The 23,465-nt window shown below is 41.2% G+C and overlaps 1 protein-coding gene across 1 annotated transcript in view; it reads left to right on the forward strand.

Annotated features, from left to right (window-relative positions):
- Positions 1-23,465, forward strand: part of WDR27 (WD repeat domain 27) — a 577,860-nt gene that overhangs the window by 184,138 nt on the left and 370,257 nt on the right. The window contains exon 18 of the mRNA XM_077486311.1: positions 22,116-22,237. Within this exon, the coding sequence (XP_077342437.1) occupies positions 22,116-22,237 (122 nt within the window). The remainder of the gene's footprint in view (positions 1-22,115; positions 22,238-23,465) is intronic.

Below are 23,465 nucleotides of genomic sequence, written 5' to 3' on the forward strand. Positions count from 1 at the left end.
ATATCCCTTTCATGACTAAGCCTATTTTTGGAATTTGGTGTTTACAAGTTAAAATCCATATTTTTTGCTAGAAAATTACTTGGAACCCCCAAACATTATATATATTTTTTTAGCAGAGACTCTAGAGAATAAAACGGCGATTGTTGCAATATTTTATGTCACACAGTATTTGCGCAGCGGTGTTTTAAACGCAACTTTTTGGGAAAAGGGACACTTTCATGAAGAAAAAAAAACAAAACAGTAAAATTAGCCCAATTTTTTTGCGTAATGTGAAAGATAATGTTATGCCGAGTAAATAGATACCAAACATGTCACACTTTATAATTGTGCGCACTTGTGGATTGACGACAAAGTACGATACTTAAAAATCTCAATAGGCGACGCTTTAAATTTTTTTTACGGTTACCAGGTTAGCGTTACAGAGGAGGTCTAGTGCTAGAATTATTGCTCTCGCTCTGACGATCGCGGCGATACCTCACATGTGTGATTTGAACACCGTTTACATACGCGGGCGCGACTTCCGTATGCATTTTCTTTGCTTCGCGAGCTCGCGGGGACGGCGGGCACTTTAAAAATTTTTTTTATTTTTTTATTTATTTTAAAATGACTAAATTGTTTTTAAAAAAAAATAAAAAATGGATCACTTTTATTTCTGTCACAAGGAATGTAAACATCCCTTGTGACAGTAATAGGTGGTGACAGGTACTCTTTATGGAGGGATCGGGGGTCTAAAAGACCCCCCACCCCTCCTTTACACTTCAATGTATTCAGATCGCCGAAAACGGCGATTCTGAATACCGGATATTTTTTTTAAACCGGCGCCATTGGCAGCCGAGTAAACGGGAAGTGACGTCATGACGTCGCTTCCGTGTTTACGATGAGGAGACTGGAACGAAGCCGATTACAGCTTCATTCCAGTCCCTGCCCAGCAGCCGGAGGCAGGGGAATTTGAATCGGTGCTCCCGATCGAGCGGGAGCACCAGTAACAGCGGGGGGAGGCGGCGGGAGGGGGGACGTCCCCTCCCGCTCCTCCGGCATAACAGCCGAGGGCCTTTTAGCCGCATCGGTTGTTATGCCTGGATAGCCAATTGCCTGCTGAAAAAAACGGTACCGGGATGATGCCTGCAGGTGCGGGCATCATCCCGGTATACCCCCCGGAAGCCGAGTACGCACATCTGCGTACGCTCGGCGGGAAGAGGTTAAAGATGAAATCTGTTTGGTTTCATAGGGGCCGTTGGCACACAAGGCCTCAAAATCAGTCGGTTTCTCCAACGAAAGAGAGGGAGAGTTGCAGTGGAAGAAATGTTTAACCTGTATGTATGAGTATAGAAGGGAGGTAGGCAGGTCATATTTGGTTTGCAGGTCTGAGAAAGGCATAAGTTTACGTGTAGTCGGATGTACGAGGTGTCGCAACTGAAAGATTCCCGCCTGAGTCCAGGGAAGCATCTTCGTATAAGACAGACCAGGTATATCCGGATTAAAGAGTACATTTAGAAATGGAGGACATTTAGAGGATAGGAAAAACTGCTCCGCACATCTCTTCCAAATGGAAAGGGTGAAAAGCATTGGTGCTAGGCATAAGGATCTCAATTGAGGCCACAATTTAGCCGAGGAAGGTCATAACATGTAGCACAGATGTACTGGAGCAGTAACCCCTATCTCACTCTCAGCCCACCTGCTTGGAGCCTTTCTAGAGATCCAGGAAGACAATACCTGGAGGTGAGAGGCGTAATAGTATTTAATGATATCTGGCGCCACCAGTCCACCTCTAGACTTTAAAGAGTAGACTATGGAGCGTGCAATCCTATGGGATGCATTATTCCATATGAACTTGAGGCATTTTCTTTGGAGAAGTATCAATTGCGACATTGGGACTGGAATTGGAAGTGTTTCAAATAGATACAGTAATTTAGGAAGTATCGACATCTTAAGGACATTAATTCTACCGAGGAGAGAAATAGGAAGAGGGGATTACAGGTTTAAGAGACAGGTTATTTCTGCAAACATGGGAGGAAAATTAGCTTGATAGAGGGAGTCGCACGAGGAAGTGAGATGAACTCCTAAGTACTTCAAGGAAGAAGGGCACCAACGATAGCTAAAGGTGCGTTGGAGGGTGTCAAGCAATGTTGGTGAAATGTTAATGGGTAGGCCTTCCGTTTTTGACTGGTTGATTTTAAACCCTGAGAGAGATCCAAAGGTGGAGAGAATTGTCTGTAGAGAAGGTAAGGAGATGAGGGGATGGGTGAGTGTCAATAAAATATCGTCAGCAAAAAGTGATAGTTTGTATTCTTGTTGTCGCAACGATACCCCCCGGATGTCTGAGTGGGACCTGATAGCTGAAGCTAGAGGTTCTAAGCTTAGAATAAACAACATTGGTGACAAAGGGCACCCCTGTCTAGTGCCATTGGTGAGGGGGAACCGCTGAGACAAGTATGAGGACAATTGAACCTGAGAGGTAGGTGTAGAGTATAGAGCTTGCAAGGCTTGTATAAAGGGTCCTGAGAATCCGTATCTGGAAAGGGCCGCAAACATAAACGGCCAACTTAGGCGGTCAAAAGCTTTTTGTGTGTCTAGGCTTAGGACAATGGCGGATTGCTTGGTTTTAGTCAAAAGATCTATCAGGTCTATAGTCCGTCGCGTATTATCACCTGCATGTCGCTTTGGGACAAAGCCTACTTGGTCTTTGTGAATCAACATCGGTAGTAGTGGGGAAAGTGTGTTGGCCAGTAGTTTAGTGAAGATCTTATAATCCAAATTTAATAACGCAATAGGGCGATAATTATCTGGGAGTGACGGATCTTTACCCGGTTTAGGGATGCCGGTTATGTGTGCATGTAGGAACTGTGAATGTGGGATGGAACCCTTGAGCAAAGAGGAAAATAAAGTCTGCAAGTAGGGATTTAGAATTGGAGCGAAGATTTTGTAGTAAATATAAGGGAGCCCATCCGGGCCTGGGGATTTGTGAGCCGGCAAGGCTTTAATCACCTCCGCTATCTCATCTACAGTAATAGGGGCGTTGAGCGTGGAGTTTTGTGCAATGGACAGTTTGGGTAGGTCTATGGAGGACATGAAACCATCAAATTTTGTCTGGGAGAATTGGGACGTAGAATCCGAACTTAAGCAGTTATAACGTTTTTTGAAAAATTCACCAGATACCTGGGACATAGCCTTAGGGCAGTGGGTAGGAGTGCCGTCTGATCGCATCAAATGGTCAGGTATCGAAAGGAAGGGACATGATTTCAATCTATTAACAAGCATTCTATGTGGTTTGTTTGCAAATTCATAGAACTTTTGCCTGGCCCATAGCATAGATTTGGAAATCCTGTTCATGTCAAAAGATTTGATGCGGTTCCGGAAAGAGGTAACTACTCTCAGTCGTTCCACTGTGGGGGAGTTGAGTAGGTGATTCTCTGCGATTTTTAATTGAGCAAGGAGATCAGTTTTGAATTTGGTGGAGTCCCGCTTAAGGCGGGATCCCACAGAGATGCATTCACCCCTGAAAAAAGCCTTATGGGCCTCCCACAAGGTGGAAACCTCTGCAACCGATCCATCATTTAGATGGAAAAATTCAGATAGTTTTTGTTGCAATTGGGTTTGGATTGCTGGGTCTTTTATCAGAGATTCATTAAGACGCCAATGGCAGGTCTTGGGGATGGAGGCCGTCAAGACAATGTCAAGTTCAATGGGTGCATGATCCGACCAAGTAATGGGGTTGATCTCAGAAGAGACAATGTATGGAAGGAGAGGGGCAGTTACAAAGAAGTATTCCAATCTGGAATACATCTTGTGAGCGGGAGAGTAAAACGTATAACTTTTCTGAGTAGGGTGTTTCACTCTCCATGTGTCAAAGAGGTTATGTGATCTAGTTAGTAGAATGAGGAGGAAAGCTTCTGGACCATGGTTCGCGGGGTGTCTTGAAATAGGGCCACTGACCCAATGTGGCCCTATTGTGGAATCCGACCCACGTTTGGGGCGTAGATATTAGCCAAAATGAATTGAGTGTTCAGATGACTACAGCTCAGGAGCACAAAACGACCACGCGGATCCAGATAGGAAGAGAGGACGCGTAGCGGGCAAGAACGTTTAATGAGAATTTTACAAAAAAGACAAAAGGTGGGGCTTCTGGACTTTTTAAGCACCATGTATACAATAACAATCATAGAATAAAGATAAAAATCCACATTTTATTAAGAACATATTATATTATTATTATTATTTTTTTTTTTTGTTTAATGAGAATTTTTTGTTTAATGAGAATTGCCACACCGGCCTTCCCAGATGGATCAGAGGCTTTATAGGCAGAGGGAAAAAGCTTAGATGCGAATTTAAAGGATCCACCTGGTCTGAAGTGGGTCTCCTGGACCATGATGACCTCCGCATTGGAGGACCTGAACTCCTTCAGAGCTTGCCATCTCTTGCTAATGGAATTCAGGCCCCTCACATTACAGGAGTATATCTTAAGAGCCATACTAAAGCAGACGTGTGTATAGCTAACGTACCATAGTTTGTAAACCAACAGTAATATAACCTTGGTGCATCATGTACAGAAACAAGTAAATATTTAAGTTGAAATGGTATCATAAAAGAAACATTGGTGACCAAAAAAGGGTAAAAAAAAAAAAAGGCTTCTGTGATGTGGGATTGAGAAGCTATAAAAAAAAAGAGAAAAAAAGAAGAAAAAAACAATGGAAAAAATAATTTGAAGACATTTTTGGAGACCCTGAAGAGAAAAAAACTTCAGGGAACCCAGGCAGCAGCCTGGGGTATTAGTGAGGGACATGGCAGACTATGCGATCCGACGTTAGATTCCAGTCTCTTCAAAGAAAAATAGTCAGCTCCGTTCAATGGATGGTTAGCAGTTAAACAAAAGGATTGTAAGCTATTGTAAGATTAGTAAGGTTGGTAAGTGCTGTAAAAAAGAAAAAGGGATTTAGAAAGGAGTTCTCCAATGGGAATGGAACGACCCGGTTTCATAGGGTCATTTGCACGACCAGGTGATAAATTGTCCGGCCGTGGAGAGGGAGAAAGAAAAAAGAACCTCAAGAGAGCCTTGAAGAGGGAGCCTCCTCAGGTAGGAAATCTTGCAGGATTAGCTCGTTGAGGAGTGGAGAAGGACTTCTGCGGTCGCCGTCGTACGGGGGTCCATATCTTGGCTGGTGTCGTCAGAGGCTTGGGGTTCTGGATGGGAAGCTGTAGGTCCTCCTCAAGGATGGGTGGGAGACCTAGGTTACGAATGAAGGCTTCACTTTCAGAAAGGTCACGTAAGGAGAATTGGGCGGCATCTTTAGCTGCAGACAGACGAAAGGGAAACCCCCAGCGGTAAGGCACTTGATGGTTTTGTAAGTGCGTGGTAACTGGGCGGAAGCTGCGTCTTTTCGCCAGGGTGATAGGGGAGAGATCGCTGAAAATTTGAATCTTGGCTCGTTTAAAGTCAATGTGAGACTTGTTGCGAGTTGTGTTGGTGAGGGCTTCCTTACTCTCATAATAATGAAAACGGACAATGACGTCCCTGGGGTTAGAGCCAGAGATCTGTGAGTCCGGTCAAGGCGCCAGTCGATATCTGGGATGTGGGGGGCCAAGGTGACAAATAGGCTTAGGAGTTTATCACTGACAGCCTCGGGTACTCCTCGGATTCTTAGGTTCTGACGCCTTTCTCTGTTCTCCAAATCCTCTTGTTGTAGCTGGAGTTGGGAGGCCGTGTGCTTCATAGCAGCGTTATCTTCCTCCAGAGCGTGTACATATTGGGTCAACTCGTCAAATTTGTTCTCCAGGGTGTCTGTACGTTCTCCAAGTTGATCTATTTCCCCACGGAGTTCGTGTGCTATTTTACCCACCTCTCTAGCTATGTTATGGGTCAGGTCCTGGAGCAGTGATTGAAACTTAAGATCCAACACAGCTACTGTTACCATAGCTGATGTATCGGAGAGTTGTGTTGGGTGGGACCTGAGATCCGTCTGAGGTGTTTTTTCGGCTGTGAGGAGGGAGTCGGTGGGGACTGGTGAACACGACACAGCATTCGGGGTCGGGGATTGTGACTTATACAGGAAGCGCTCCATGGTTTGATTAGGTGGTGGCGGGATAAATCCACTGTAAATTTCTTTCTGGAAACCAATCTTTCCCATAAGATGCTTGGAAGTAGCTGACCGGCTGCGGTGTCGCTCCTGGATCTAAAGAAGCTGAGGACGCTGTACAGGAGCTGTAAATGTAGGGACGAGGACCGAAAATCTACATGGCTTCCCTCCTACATGTCACGCCTGAGGCCCCTTAGTGCCAGAGACCCTGCGTGGGGCGATCCAAACCCGGAGGAGTTAGGAAGGATCTAATAGGCCTGTCACCGGGTGGAGCAAGATGGCCGTTGTATATGGTTATGGGGAATGAGCCTCGATCTTCACTGGTATAGGTACGGTGCCTACAGGATACCCCGAGACAGACCAGTGTCTGGTGCTGTATAATCGGGGTGGTCTTGATCAAGCCCAGGAAAGGGAGAGAGATGAGGCTGATGGCCCGTGTCAGGGTGTAGCAAGATGGCTGCTTCCTACCTATGTCCTGGCTGGCCGACTTAGTAGGCTTGGGATCAGAATCGTTGGCCTCCACTGACCACGGGGTAAGGGGTGCCCAGCTGTAGATCGACCTGGAAAAGAGATGCAGGCGTAGGGGAGCCGGTGTATCCAGAGAACGGCGGAGGTGTTGCTGCCGGGTGGGCCAATATGGCCGCAGTTTCCCCCAGACAGGCCGGAGCCACGGAATCCTCTTCAGGTGGCCTGGCTCCAGGAGTTCTCTGTGTACCCGGGCCTCAGCGGACCCCCGGAAGGCCAAGGAACAGCCACGGGAGGGCCCAGGACGGCTGGATGCAGCGGCGACCGTTCCGCGGGGTGTACTAAGATGGCCGCTGTACACACCAACTAGGCCGAAGCTGCGGACTCGCGTAGATGCGGCCGAGGCGAGGGCGCGATCCGCATTTCCGGTGCCCGGAGGTCCCCAGATGCCGAGGGACACCGGGATCTGCGCCAAAGACCAGGCAAGGCCAGAGGGGCTCGTCAATCAGCAATGCAGGCCTACGGAAGGTGGAGCTCCTAACAACAGCGTTCCACTCAGCTCCCGCCTTCACTTTTCTATGTTTCTATGTTGCTAGTGCATTGAAGAAGGGAACTAAGTTTGAAAGCTTGTACCTCAGAGTATATTATTAGCTACATGAAAGTTATCTTCTACATTTTTGCTTTCAGCTAGCTTTAAACGTCTTTTATTGAAATCTGTAAAGCACCCTTCAATTCAAGTTTTGGAAGAATAAACACAGATATTAAAGCGTTTGTTACCCTAAAAAAAAAAATAAGGATCCTGTTCCTTCAAAGCATGTTATACAGCACAGTGCTTGTGCTTGCACAGTGCTTGTGCTGTGTAATTAGCTACATGAAAGTTATCTTCTACATTTTTGCTTTCAGCTAGCTTTAAATGTCTTTTATTGAAATCTGTAAAGCACCCTTCAATCCAAGTTTTGGAAGAATAAACACAGATATTAAAGCGTTTGTTACCCTAAAAAAAAAAAAAAAAAAAAAGGATCCTGTTCCTTCAAAGCATGTTATACAGCACAGTGCTTGTGCTGTGTAATTTCGCCCCCTGTTTCACCTGCAATAAGTGGATGATCATGCCTGGCTCTGCCCTTTCCCTGTAAACTGACCATGGTTTATCATGGCTGCTGAGCCCTGACACCGTGGTCAGTTTATGTGCCATCATCATCCGTAGCTCTGCTCTCCTGTGTCCTCCTTCACCCTCCCCTCCCTGCCTGCCAGCTCTGTGTCAGGGTCTACCCCCTCCTGCTGCTGAAATAACTGTCAGGACTTTATATAATCCTGTTTGTTCCCTAGTGCTGTGTGCTCCTGTTTCTATGTTTTATAATGTTTTTATATGTTTCTGGGCGGGCATCTATTGACATTCTCCCAGAACTCTGCCCTACTGTGTGGCCTCTGGGCGAGCATTGGGCATACTCTGTGAACTCTCTGTCCTTCAGACACAGCTGATCACAAATGGAGGTAACCGGAGGTAAGCCAGTAATCGGCTATGCTGTGACAGGGGACATTTACATTGATAATCAGTGCCCTGATTATCCATGCAGCCCAATCAGTGCAGCGTATCATTGTCCACCAGTGCTGCTTTATCAGTGCAGTCTTATCAGTGCCTCTTCATCAATGCAGCTTATCAGTGACATCAATGCCCATTAGTGCAGTCCTACGAGTGCCCATCAGTGCAGCCTCTTCAGCACACATCAGTAAAAATGAAATATAATTTATTTGCAACATTTTATAACAGAAACAAAGAAAACGTTTTTTTTTTTCAAAATGTTCAGTCTTTTTTTGTTTGTTTAGCAAAAAAAACAAAACCCACCAGTGATTAAGTACCACCAAAAGAAAGCTCTATTTATCCAAAAAAATGATAAATATTTTGTTTATAACTGTATTGTATATGGAAATACATCTCCCATTGGATAAAAATGTTTCTGTTAAAAAAGAAATAAATAAATAATTAACATTTCATTTGGGTTGTATGACTGCACAATTGTCATTCAAAGTGCAACAGTGCTGAAAGCTGAAAATTGGCCTGGTCAGGAAAGGGGTGAAAGTGCCCAGTAGGCAAGTAGTTAAAGGCTTAAACAAAGTAGCTTGAAGCTGACACAAAAGTTTGTATTTCTTCTGTAAGACCCCTTTCACACTGGGGCGTTTTTCAGGCGCTTTAGCGTTAAAAAAAGTGCCTGTAAAGTGTCTGAAAGAAGCCTCATCTGCAATCCCATTGTGAAAGCCTGAGTGCATTCACACTTAGGTGCTGCGCTGGCAGTGCGTCAAAAAAAGTCCTGCAAGCAGCTTCTTTGCACCACTTTAGGAGCGGTGAATACACTGCTCCTAAAGTGCCCCTTCCCATTGAAATCAATGGAAAGCACATGCAAAGCGCCTTGGCAGTGGCGCTTTGTGGGCGCTTTTAACCCTTTATTCGCCTTCTAGTGGGGATTAAAAGCACCCCGCTATTGTGAGAAAAACGCTGGTAAAGCACCGCTTAAACTAGCGGTGCTTTACCAGTGTTTTTCGGGAGCTGGCATTGTGAAAGGGCTCTTAATGTTTTGCTGTCCAAATTGATCCTTCAAGTATTGAAGCCCATATGCTTTCAGTATCTGTGTATTATTCAAGTTCTCCATGTTATGAATGTACTTGGTTGCTGTTCCTCTTAATTCAAATGGCTTTATTCAGGCATTCAACAAGAATTCTTCTGGATGGATTACAAAAAAGAGCCTCAGTCTTCTTGTTTTCCACTAGAGGGCAGGAGATGAACACAATACAGTTGTATGTATTTTTAAGCTAGTATACAGATAATTGTTAAAGAAGAATTGTATTTTTTCAATTTACCTAAATATATGTGAAAGTGTGAGCATAATGTATATAATTTTAACCACTTCAGCCCGGAAGGATTTTTTGCGATACGGCACTGGGTTACTTTAACTGACAATTGCGTGGTCGTGCGATGCTGTACCCAAATACAATTGATGTCCTTTTTTCACACAAGTAGAGCTTTCTTTTGGTGGTATTTGATCACCTCTGCGGTTTTTATTTTTTTTGTGCTATAAACAAAAAAAGACCAACTATTTTGGAAAAAAAAAAAATTTTTTTTTACTTTCTGCTATAGTACGTATCCATAAAAAATGAATTTCTTCATCAATTTAGGCCAACTTGTATTCTGCTACTTATTTTTGGTAAAATCTCAATAAATGTATATTGATTGGTTTGCGCAAAAGTTATAGCATCTACAAACTACGGGATAGATTTATGGACTTTTATTTTATTTTATTGTTATTACTAGTAATGGCGATGATCATCGATTTTTAGTGGGATTTGTGGCAGACAAATCTGACCCTAAGTGACACTTTTTGGGACCAGTGACACCAGTACAGTGATCAGTGCTAAAAAAAAAAAAAGAAAAAGAACTGATTACTGTATAAATGCACTGGCAGGGAAAGGGTTTAATCAGGGCTATCAAAGGGTTAAATGTGTTCACTCATTGTGTTTTCTTACTGTGTGGGGGACGTGCTGACTGCTGACAGGAACAACACAGAGATCGCTGTTCCTGATCACTAGAAACAGCAGATCTCCATGTTGTCCCCTGTCAGAACGGGGATCTGCCTTGTTTACATAGCCTGATTCCTATTTTGCCTCTCTCTGTACCATGACCGTGGGTGGCTGGTGGACATTGGGTTCTCCTGGCACTCGCATCAGCTCCTCCTCCGTGAAACGGGTGTACGTGCCAATACTATCTATTGCATGAAAGCTTTAAAAGTTATGAGACATGACCATTGTACTTACCCCTGGCAGTATTATAGTTTGTCCTAATTTGTTTCACGTTGACTTTTGCTGGAAAGCCTAGCAGTAAATTCATGAAGGGGGGAATAGAAAATAGATTTAAAGCATCATTTATTTGTAGGATGCACTCAGTCCTATGGTAATGTGCTCTGATGCTGGTTTACTGGTGACCATGTGAATTAAACGTTCTACACCTTATTAGAATCACTTTAAAATTACCTAAAATAATTCTGATTCCAATAAATCTTAAATCAATTTCAGTGATGTTTTAAAGCTGTCTCTATTAAACCCTTGTTTAATCAATCAGATAAAAGAATTTCTTTTAACCACTTGCTTACTGGGCCCCCTCCTGCCCAGACCAATTTTCAGCTTTCAGCGCTGATGCACTTTGAATGACAATTGCGCGGGCATACAACACTGTACCCAAATGAAATTTTTTTCATTTTTTCCCCACAAATAGAGCTTTCTTTTGGTGGTATTTAATTACAGCTGGGAGTTTTATTTTTTGCTAAACAAACAAAAAAAAAAAATCATGTTTAATAGTTTGTTATAAAATTTTGCAAACAGGTCATTCTTCTCCTTCATTGAAGTGCGCTGATGAGGCGGCACTGATAGGCTGCACTGGTGGGCACTGATAGGCTGCATTGGTGGGCACTAATAGGCTGCACTGGTGGGCACTGATAGGCATAGTTAAGGCGGCACTAATAGGCACAGATAAGGCAGCACTGATGGGCAAAGATGGCACGGATGGGTGGCACGGATGGGTGGCACTAAGGGGCACTGATAGGTACCACTGATAGATGGGACTGATGGGCACTGATAGGTGGCTCTGATAGGTGGCACTGCTGGGCACTGATGGGCGGCACTGCTGGGCACTGATGGGCACTGGTAGATGACACTGATGGGCACGGATATGTGGCACTGGGGTGCAGCACCTTTGTTGAGGCAGATTGTGGGCACTGCTGGGTGGCACTGTGGGCACTGCTGGGTGGCACTGCTGGGTGGCACTGTGGGCACTGCTGGGTGGCACTGACAGGGGGCACTTATTTTTTAATGAGGTGGCACTGGCAAGGGGCAGGTGGGCACTGGCAGGGGGCAGGTGGGCACTGGCAGGGCTGGCCGTGATCGGGACAGCGCGAGGAAGAATAATAGCCGATTACTGGCTCTGTTGTATCACATGATCAGCTGTCATTGGCTGACAGCTGATCACGTGATAAGGGGTTGGGATCGACCCCTTGCTCGGATCAGTGATCAGGCGAGTCTCATAGACTCGCGGATCACAGAGCGCACCGCGCGCGCCCCTCAGGGGTGTGCAGGCCACTCGTGCACGGGACGACGTCAATAGACGTAGTCCCAGCAAAGGAGGTCCGCTCTGTAGCCATCATTCGGCTATAGCGCAGGTCTCAAGTGGTTAAAGAGAGAACTTTCGAGGGAATGCTGGTGTGTCACCAAAACTAGTATCCCCACTGGAAGATTCCCCTTTTTTAGCAGGATTTTCTTTTACTTTCACTTCTGATAATAACGCTAAACAGGATAGAGTAATGCCCTGTACCCATGGTTGTAAATTCTGATGGAAAAGTTGCGATCGCATTATGTTGTCGGAAAATTCAATCGTGTGTGGGCTCTTTCGGATTTTTTCCGTCCCGACGGAAAAAGTTTGAGAGCTGGATCTAAAATTTTCCAACAACAAAATCCGATCTGACTTTTTCCAATCGTTTGTAGAGAATGCCGACGGACAAAATGCCACACATGCTCAGATTAAATTACAAGACCAAAGCTATCGGCTACTAGCCTCTACGTAGTCCCGTCGTACGCAACGAACGTCATCTTGTTCTGAATGATCGGATTTTCCGACAACTTTGTCCGACCGTGTGTATGCAACGCAAGTTTCGTCAAAAATCCGTCAGAAAAAATCAGACGGATTTTGTGGTCGGAATGTCCGACCGTGTGTACAGGGCATAAGTAAAAAAAAAAAAAAAGTTTTGCCTTTAGTTGCAGTTTAATTTAGGGAAAGATGGAGCAGTTTTAATAATAAGACAAAATGTTTCCTTTAAAGTGATTGTAAACACTTTACAGCCACTTTTACCTACAGGTAAGCCTATAATAAAACTTAATTGTAGGTACCGCACTGAAGAAACGTTTCTTCAGCTGCTGTGGCGCAACCGGTGGCTCCCTTAGAGTTTACAACCACTTTAATGTGGTTCTAAAGTTTTCTTCATTTTCTGCATTAAAGCGGAGTTCTGCTTAAAAAAAAAAAAATTAGTCAGATACTGCAGCTGCTGAATTTGAATAATTGGACACTTACCTGTCCCGGGGTACAGCGATATGGGGGATCAAAGCCCATCTTCCCCTCCGCTCGACGGCGCTGGCATTGTAAACTGTGGGTGCCCGGCTGTGAAGCCACAGCCGGGCACCCACTGCGCATGCGCGTGCCGTGCCGTTCTGCGAGATCATCTGGGACCTGTCACGTGTCCCAGATGATTGCCTGGAGGGAGGGGGCTTAGCTGATCTGAGGGAAGTGTCAGGAAACCAGGCGCTGCAGGAGGCAAATTACGAGGAACCCCCTAGCAACAGGCATTATGAGGTGAGCAAAAAAAAAAGTTTTCTCCAAATGTTTTTTTTATTTTTTTTTTTATGCACGATAATGCCATTTTTGTTTTGTGAGTGGAACTCCACTTTAAGGTAGAAAAGCCTTCTGCTGTGTGTAAAGGCCAACGATTTAGCGTTGAGCCATTTTTTCTGGCAGCGGCAAAAGAAGAATGGTTGATGGAAGAGTGCTGGAGAGGTGAGTAAAAAGTGGCCAAGGGTTGGGCTTTATACAGACCCTTTCCTTTCTCTAAATGCTCAGTGTGGCAATATCTCTTTAACTGTACCGCTACACATAAGAGGGCTAATTTATAGAGATGTTTTGTACAGTAAGACATATGCCGCGTACACATGACTGGACTTTGCATTAAAACACAATTCCTAATTTTCTTGCAGTTAGTTGATGTTACAAATATAAATTGTTTAGTTAATTTAGCTGTAACTACCCATTGCATAAATGCCCCACATAATAAAGGATTAAAGCGGACCTTAAGTAATTTTTTCAACTTTCCATGTATTAAATCTTCTGTCCTTGTTGTTTTAACTTTGGATAGTAAAACATTTTTCTGCCAGTGAATACCTTATACAACCCACTTCCTGTTTCTTGTCTGGTAAAAAGCTTACGTTTATGACACAATGCACAGCTCTCACTCTCCTGAGAGTTTGCCAGAAAGGGGGGGGGGGTGAGTGAGTGAGTCATAAGAGGGCCAATGAGACCTGCAGAGCTGGAGGCGTGCCTCTGTGTTTCTGTGTAAATCTAGTAAGTGAACAGGCAGCATTTTCAGCTGCCCATCATTAAAATGGTTGAAGCCAGACTTAGTGGAGGGAGATTTCTGTAGCATATTTGGCAAGAACAGAGTCACAGTATATATAAAATAATATGCACAGTGGTTGGAGGGAAGCTTCAGAATGGCAAAGATGTTTTTATTACAAATTACTGCAGTTCCTCTTTAAGAAAATATATATTGGATGGGAATACATTTCATATTGAAGGACTACTACAAATGGTCTACTACAAGCAACCACCACCTTTGAGTGGTGGTTGATTGCTTCACCCAGGAAAATACACCAAATTATTTTTGAAAGTATTACATAGAATTGTACAAAGATATCACAAATCCGACTTTATATTAATCATATACTCACCTAATCTGCCGATTCTTCCAGCACAAGACCGTTCCTTGCTGCTCCTGCCCCCCTTTGTGGCCTAACGGTCTTGTACAATGGACTGTTTCTGATGTCATCACGTCCATAGACCAGCTCTGAACGTGAGGACGACTGGAACAGTCCACTGCTGGATGTGGGGAGTGCTATTTTCCATAGGATCAAAGGACTGGATGAATATAAGCTCTGTGTTAACCCCTAAACAAAACGAGACGTTAACCCATACAGTGTGGGCACCACCTGACTGCATGGGGAAACATTTTTTGCTTCAAAGTCAAACTTTTCAACATTAAGTTGAATTTTCAAAATAGTTCACCCACATCCACAAACTTTTTTTATTTATTATAAATGTTTCATCATTACAAACCAAAATACATTATTATTGGATATAGTACTTATCACTTATGCAATTTGTACATAAATTCCTTATTTCTAAAACCTTACATATGGTCAATCCAGGGCAAATTCTGAGTTTTTCATTCTTTTTCTTACATATATTCTCTAATCCACAAGTATTAAACCACAAATAATAACAACATATTCATAAACATAAACAAACGCAAAAAAAAAGTAAAAAAAAATAAAAACACCACCCCAGGCAAATCAAATGACTGTTCCATTTCCAGCCCACTATAGTATTCTATGTATCTGTACCTATATAAAAAGTTACCTCTGCCGCCTGCTTAAGTCAGTAGTTTCTTCTGATTTTACCCCTACCTCCATTTTCTGTCTAGTACCATTTTTACTATTCATAACTATGCTTGCCCACCCTTCTAAAGATCAACAAAAGCCAGTGAGGATGGGGCTAATCCACAAACATATTGATTGGAGCACATTTTAGACAGAACAGTGTTTAGTTTGGGTTTACATGAGAAAGTAAAGCCCTGTCTCTACCAAGATTGATGCCTTCATACAGTGACACAGTGCATATAAAATGGCATAGAAGGTCAGAAGTGATCAACTGCAGGGAGCAAGCAGACCATACTAGCGGCTAGTCTTTTGCCCTCTCTTTGTCTTTTTTTCAAGATACAACTTCCTCAAATTTCTAACTCTTTAACTTAGGCTGTCTTAGTAATTAAATGATCCATGCATTCTACTGGGGATACTATTTATGTAGGATTTTTTTTTTCCCTCAAGGATTTTGTTTCCCTTCCTAAAAACCACCCAGCTTTATTCTGAAACCAATAATTAAGGTGTACCTCTCGTATTATATTGTGTATGGCTTCTCCTATTTCTGTAAGTCAGTACTGTTTTAAATTTGTGCAGGCTTCTCTAAAATCCTGACAGGCGTTCTGATTCTTCTCCGCACTTTTTTTTTGTGCCTGTATAAAATATATATTTTTTTTACCAGCTTCCAAGAAAAGGCCTGGAAAAAGGTTTATTGACATAATTAAAACTTATGTTCAGTGTTACTGGGCATGATTAGAGATGACTTTATTTTTATTGTAAGGAGTATCAATAAAATTTAACAGGAGGATTAAACCGAAGAGGTAACCCAGAACAGTGAAATAACTTGGTGTAGAAATAAATCCATGAATTCTGTTTCTAGTAATCATTCAACTGTCATTCAACATCTAAATAGTCAGACAGAGTTCTAAGTACTGCATTTCACTATATAACCTCAGTTTACTGTTATAAAGAAGTGTAAAATGCAAAACTCTGGTGGGTGTAACAATATGGCCGCTTGCCCCCTTCTCTCTGTATGCTTACTCTGGATGGGTACGGGGTGTAGCAAGATGGTGGCGACGAAACGTCATTTCCATTACACATTTGGAAGGGTCACCTAATCTGACGGAACACCTGCTACATTTTAGTTGTGGAGAGTAGATAATTGTTAACTATAAGCGGCATTTGGACAAACCATAATACTTCTTAGAAATTGAATGCATTTGGGTTGCATAAATGAATAACTATGTTATGCATAATGATTTGCGTATTATCTATCATTGACTAAAGATATTTTTCACCCAAAGAAAGGGATTGTCTTTGTCACAGTTACTTAATCCTAAAATTAATGGCACTTGATTCATACGACACTAAGCCAGGTAATAACAATGAATAATATTATTAGTAACATTTTGACATAACTTATATTGGTTACATTAACAGAAAAAAAAGCAATAAAACATTCAGTTAGATCATGAAATGACTTTATTCTGTAACGTAAAAGAAAATATGTTGTATGTGTTGACATCACCTCTGTTATTCTGGTTCATTTGTAACCTATAAATCGTAGATTTTGGCAGTATTTTAAATTAGTTTAGCACTTTTCTGTTTAAGTATTTAATTTATTTTTGCTTAGCCTTAAAAAAAATGTTTCACAATTGGAACGTTAATTTAAACCAGAGAGGACTAATGTTCTTTTTAGACTAAATCGATTGCATATGAGGCGAGACCATTGTTGTAAAGGCATTGTGGGGATAGCTTCAACTTTTTACATTCCTACTTCTGTAGCTGTAGTGAGTAGTGGAAAATCAGACATTTTGATGCCTTTTATTTCAGCATCTGATACTTTTGCAGAGAGCAGCCCATCAGCTACATAGAAGCTAAATGTCGGACAAACCTCTCAAGACTGCTATGTACCTGGACACACTGCAGAGATTTATTCAATATAACAATTCCTAGGGTAAATGTATTATTGTATAAAGGGTTTAACATTATTAGGAGGCCTGTGTTAACTATAACTATATATGGTTAACACCTAATTTATTAACATGACAATCCATTGTTGTTTTAATAATTATTAAAAATTTATATTTTAGACTATAATGCCACGTACACACGATCGGAATTATGGTCGGAAAAAGGTCTGATGGTTTTCCCGATGGAATTCCGATGGAATTCCCCTCAAGCTGTCTTGCATGCACATGGTCACACCAAATTTCGGACCGCCAAGAACGCGGTAAAGTACAACACGTACGACGGGACTAGAAAAAGGAAGTTCAATACCTAGTAGCCAATAGCTTCCATCTCGTAGTTGAATCTGAGCATGCGTGAGTTTTTGAGTGTCGGAATTGCATACACACGATCGTAATTTCCAATAAAAAGTTTTTCCATCGGGAAAATTGAGAACATGCTGTCAAATTTTTGCTGGCGGGAATTCGGCCAGCTAAATTACGATGGAGCATACACACAGTCGGATTTTCCGATGAAAAGCTCTCATCAGTCTTTTGCTGGCCGAAATTCCGATCGTGTGAATGCGTCATTAGAGTCAATCCAGACCTCTAATAATGTTAAACTTTTTACATATCAGTTTAGAGTGGGTTCTAAGATGTTTATTTAGTTATATGTTTATAGGTTGAGACTTTCCAGTTATACAAATTGCTAAATTTATTTTTGCTTTGTAACAGCAATCTGATGCTGAAAGGTTCAGTAAAAATCTTTATATATATATATATATATATATATATATATATATATATATATATATATTATTATTATTTTTATTTTTTTTTCAACCCTTTTCCCAAGTTTCTTGTTTTAGCTATAGCCTTTCTACATATATAACATTCTAGTAAAGCTAAGTTACAATTGGGTGTATATGAAATATATACGAATAACATTCACAGGTGTTATGTTTTCATGCTCATGGCCTTTAAAAAAAAAATACAGTTGGGGCTGTACTTTCCACTTATTAGCCTTTCATTAAATACATTTTTTTTGTATCTTCATTTTAAGCATATAACAACTGTGATTTTCAGTTTTTGAAAGCTGCTTTAAAACTATGCTTGCATAAATGCATGTAAAAGCAGTAAACCTGTAAAATTGATGCATGCACGTAAAAAATAAAACACTAAAAACATCGATGTGTACAATTATGAACCTCAGTTTAGGGTCAAAATTGAAAATAACTGGGGTATATTTGTCATGCTAGTAAGACCCCATACACACTATACAACTGTTGTTGTCTAATTTTCTTAGACTTACCAAGACCATGTAGTGCAAGGGCCTGCCTGATTACATACAAATTCAAACTCTTAGCCCTTGTACACACGGTCGGACATTCCGATGGACAATGCGGACCGTGTTGTCGGATAATCCGACAGTGTGTGGGCTCCATCGGACTTTTTCGGAAGTTTTCCAGCTGGGCTATAAAATTATACAAAGTGTCACGCATGCTCAGATCAAATTCCTAGACCAAAGCTATTGGCTACTAGCCTGAATGTAGTCCCGTCCTAACGAAATAACGTCATCACGTTAAGTACGATCGGATTTTCTGACAACTTTGTCCGACTGTGTGTATGCAACAGTTTCGGACAAAATCCGTCAGACAAAATCCGACGGATTTGGTTGTCGGAATGTCCGACCGTGTGTACAAGGGCTTAAGGATTGACCTCATATATGGTTTTGGTAAATCTAAAGGAAAACATCTACATAAAATTGTATAGTGTATATCCAGCTTTAGAGATATTTATGTACACAGCTATCTTTCTATTAGTAAACCCACTAAACAACAAAGAAGAGAATGTTAAACAATTTAAAATATAGATGCATATTTATGAATTATATCAGTAATCCTTTTACATAAAGGTAATCTGTGTTTAAAACACAGTTGTAAGCCCTAATAATGATTACATTTTATTTCTTTTTCTTTTGGTATGTTAAATGCACCATAGGAAGTGTTTTGTTATATCTGTTTGATAAGTGGAAAAAAAACCCAACCAGAAATCATGTGAATTGATAACTCCCTGTGCCTATCTCCCTGTGCTGCACTCTTCAAGGTTACATTGTATGAGTGTTACCACCCTAAAACAACAAGTGTGTTACTGGCATGACCACAATTTGAAAATACAGGGAAGAAAAAATTAAAAATTAAAAGGAATGCAGACACCAAATCTAGGGATCGGTAATCTGCTATATATATATATGTATAAAAAAATATATTTTTGAGTTTAGGTATACTTTTGGGTTAATTTTTACAACATATTTTGGAACATTATAGAAATACAGGACTATATAATAATAAAAGAACCATAAGTGTAAAATTCTATGAAAGCATGCTCCTTCAATAATGAAAAGTGATTTTAATGACATCTATGCCATATTTTTCATTATTAGTATCAAAGAATATTCAGTCCCAAATGGCAGCAGATACCAGAAAGGAACACGTATTTTTATCTGTAAATTACATTTGTTTTTGGATATATCTTTTATTTAAGTTCACTTTTATAAGGTATAGCTGCCAATAATGCCAAGGCAATGCCAAGGCTTGTAAAGCTCTTGTTACGCTCTAAACAATAAAGCTGACAAGCTATTAACATAAGCACTATATCATGTTCTATCACGTTTTTTATAGCATTGCCTGTTTATGCCATTTTTTGCTTTATTTATTGTAAGATAATGAACAAAAATGACTATAGCAAATGTTTTAGTAGTGTTCACATTTGTTTTACAGCAAGTAATGGAAATAAACGAGCATATACATTCAACTCTCAAGAGCATCTTTTATATACTGTGTTTTTTCATGACATTCAAATGTAAAATAATTGGAATACTCAGATCAAAAAAAAATATACTGCAGCTGATCTCCTTGTGGACCTTCCCCGGGGATGGGGGGGGATTTTTTAGCCCCCCAAAAAAAAGCAGCAATGTGGTGATCACAAATAAAAGGCACAGTTTTAAAAGGCATTTTGGTAATTTAATAAACAAATCAACCATAACTGTAGGTTTTTTGACAGGCTAATTGATCAACATTGATTGTCTCGTTGCAATAGCATCTAAAAGTCAGTGGCACATATTAGGCAACAGGTAAACATGTTGACCCTGAAGCTGATGTGTTGAAAGCTGAAAATACGGGCATTGCGAATTCGTTGTGTATAGGACTGCGTAGCCACATATTGGTCAGGGTGCCCATGCTGACTGGTGTCCACAGCCAAAAGTGCCTACAATGGGCATGTAAGCATCAGAACTGGACCACGGAGCAATAGTAGGAGGTGGCCTGGTCTAATGAATCATGTTTGCATCATGTGGATGCCCGTGTGCATGTAGGTCGCTGGGGAAGAGACGGCACTAGGATGCACTATGGGAAAAAGGCAAGCCAGTGGAGGCAGTGTGATGCTTTGGGCAATGTTCTGCTGGGAAACCTTGGTCCTGCTATGTATGTGGATGTTACTTTGACTCATATCACCTACCTAATCATTGTTGGTAACCAAGTACACCCTTTTATGTAAATCATATTGCCTAATGGCAGTGACTTCTTTTTAGCAGGATAATCTGCCCTGCGGTACTGCAAAAACTGTTCAATAATGGTTTGAGGCATACAGCAATGAGTTTGAGGTTTTGACTTGGCCTTCTCCATATCTCAATCCAATCGAGAATCTGTCGGATATGTTTGAAAAACAAGTCCGATCCATGAAGGTTTCACCTCACAATCTACTGAACTTAAAGGATCTGCTACTGATTGCTTGGTGCCAGATACCAAGGCTTGCCTTAAGAGGTCTAGTGACATCCATACCTCAACAGGTCAGGGCTGTAGCAAAAAGGGGACCTACTCAATATTAGGTGGGTGCTTATAAAGGTATAGCTGATCAGTGTAACTTGAAAATGTGTGGCTAGAGTAAACCAGTGGTTAATTAAAGCTGTTCATTTAAAAAAAAATGTGTTGCAGAAAAAAATTATTTGGATTCCGCCAAAATTTAGATTTAGAAAGGGCACAAATAAGGTACAAAAAATCACGATAATAACACTAAAAATATGGGATGCACTATATCGGAGAAAGAAATGGGTTTATAATTCTCCACTAATCCCACTAGCGGGCACACACTTTTTCACCCCAGGAAATGGCACTCAATTAGGTAAACAAATGGAAAATATACAATTAAAAGATATAATTTCACGGGGCAGTTTGATGTTAAAACCAGAAATAATCGAGAACTATAGATGGAAAAATTTAAAGGAATGGGAGTATGTACAGATTCAACATTTTGTCGGTTCAATTCCAAAACCCATAAGGGATGAGAAATCTCTAACACCCATAGAAAAATTATGTAATTCTAAAGAAAACGTAAAACATTGTATGTCCAGAGTGTACGATTGCCTATCGGAACTTGAGACACAAGATAGCATACCAGCAATAGGAAAATGGGAAGTGGACTTGGGTATTAAAGTGGAGGAGAGGCAGATGTTGGCGTCAGTATATAGACAGGTATCTGACATAACGTCCAGAGAGGTTAACTATAAGTGCATGATGAGATGGCAGATAACTCCCGTTAGACTGCACAAAATAGATCCATCGAGATCTAAGTACTGTTGGAGGGAGTGTAAACTACCAGGAACAGCACTTCATATTTGGTGGGAATGCCCAGAAATAATGCTTTATTGGCAGGAGATTTTAGTTTATATAGAAAAAATAACTGGAGAAAAAATTCCATACAGCCCGCTGAAATGTTAGTAAAAAAAAAAAAAAAGACATGCCATTGCTTGACGGTTGCATTATCCATAGCAATATATAAGGGCGAAGCTCAGAATAAGGGGCATAGTTATTCAGGGTTATACCAAGCAGGTTTTGTCCTGGTTCTAGTGATAACGCAGCAATATTCTGTAAACTCTGCAGTTGTCATATGTCACCTTTATTCTTTTTCTTTTATGTAAAGATGAATTCGAAAATGTATATATGAAGCCAGCTTGTTTTTTACCTTTTGGAATATGGTTAAAATCCCAGTCTTTGAATTATTATTTTTTGTCTATGGCCTATAAGGGAGATCTTCTTTTTACTATCTGTCCTGGAGACACATTAGAACATGAGAAGAAATTTCTTGAAAGTGAGAGAAATTTTTTCCTAGTTGGTGTGGGAACAGACATCCCTTTTGGAAGCTTTCCTCTCACTTCTTGTTCTGTGACATCCATAACATATTTTATCACTTTCTATCAAAGTGGCCCAGGACAAATAGTGAGTGTGAATCTCCCCAGGTTCATTATATACCTCACTCTATCCAAAATTAAGGAAAAATCTTGGGCTTTAAACTCCCTTTAGCCTAAGTGCTAACAATTCATGTCTTAGATAACATTTTTATATATTTTTTCTATTAGGCCATGATGGTGCAATCAATGGTTTGGGCTGGAGCTACAACAGAAATTGGTTGGTGTCTACCGCTGATGATCGAACAATGAGGATCTGGAATGCAAAAACGGCAGATCTAGCACTTGTTTTGGTAATTAATATGTGTTTGTTAGTGTTATAACACTTTTTATATAAATCTGTAAATTAAGCTTACATTTTTTTCATTATATTACTTGAGCTTAACAAGATAAAAAGAATGATAACACTACTTACCATAGCATGACAAACTAGGAGAAGTTGCTGGCTCAGGTGGTGCTCATTATTTCTCAGTGGATAAACAACGGCAAAGTTTTTCTAACAGTTTCTTTTAGGCTAGGTTCACACCATAGCGATGCAGGAACGCCGCGAATCCGCAGCGTTTTCCCGCATCGCATGCCTCCCGCCGGCAGTTCACACTGCCCTATGCGGACTGCTGGGAGTGTCAATGAAATCTTAATGACAACCCCAGACCAGCCCGCATATCGCAGTGCGATCTGCAAACTCGGACAGGAATCGGATTGCATGGTGTGAACACCCATGTGATCCGATTCTGCTGCGGACCAAAAAAGGTCCTGTGCGAGTTTGCGGCGGGTGCGATGCGAATTCAGCCATACTATCTGTATGGCTGAACTCGCATCGCACAGACAGATCGGATGTGATTTGCACTGCAGTGCGGTGCGAATCACATCCGGGTCTCCCACCCGCAGCGGTGTGAACCCAGCCTTAAACAAAACCACTTGAAGGACCAATCTATGTAACATACAATTCACATGAATTCAGCTTTGAATATTTGTATACTCTCCCAAAAAACGCCTCTGAAGAAGGGATCATATCCTGAAACATGTCAGGCTATTGGAGGATTATATATACTCATGTTCATTTGTGAATCTGTTTAATATGAATTGTATGTAAAGAGATTTTTCATGCATGGAATGTATTCTATATACATAATTTTAATATATATTTCTTAATAAATTGCATTTTAATAATAAGAGATTTTTTCTTGTTCGCCTATAAAGTCTCGCCTTGGAGGGTCCTTATTCAAGTCTTTCAAATATGTCTTAAAGGTGTTTGCTTGCAAACATGATCATACCAAGAAAAACAAACTTGGTAGCTTGTATAGGTTTATTTGGGAAATGTAATGTGCAACTGGAGACCTCCAAGGAATCCTTGCTCTCAGGCTGTTAACCACTTCAGCCCCGGAATATTTGGCTGCTCATTGACCAGAGCACTTTTTACAATTTGGCACTGCACTGTTTTAACTGGTAATTGCGCGGTCATGCAATGCTGTACCCAAACAAAATTTGTGTCCCTTTTCCCCACAAATAGAGATTTATTTT

This window comes from Lithobates pipiens, unplaced genomic scaffold (assembly GCF_037356315.1).
Source record: "Lithobates pipiens isolate NorthernLeopardFrog02 unplaced genomic scaffold, aLitPip1_a1.2 Scaffold_18, whole genome shotgun sequence".
In the NCBI taxonomy this organism is placed as follows: domain Eukaryota; kingdom Metazoa; phylum Chordata; class Amphibia; order Anura; family Ranidae; genus Lithobates; species Lithobates pipiens.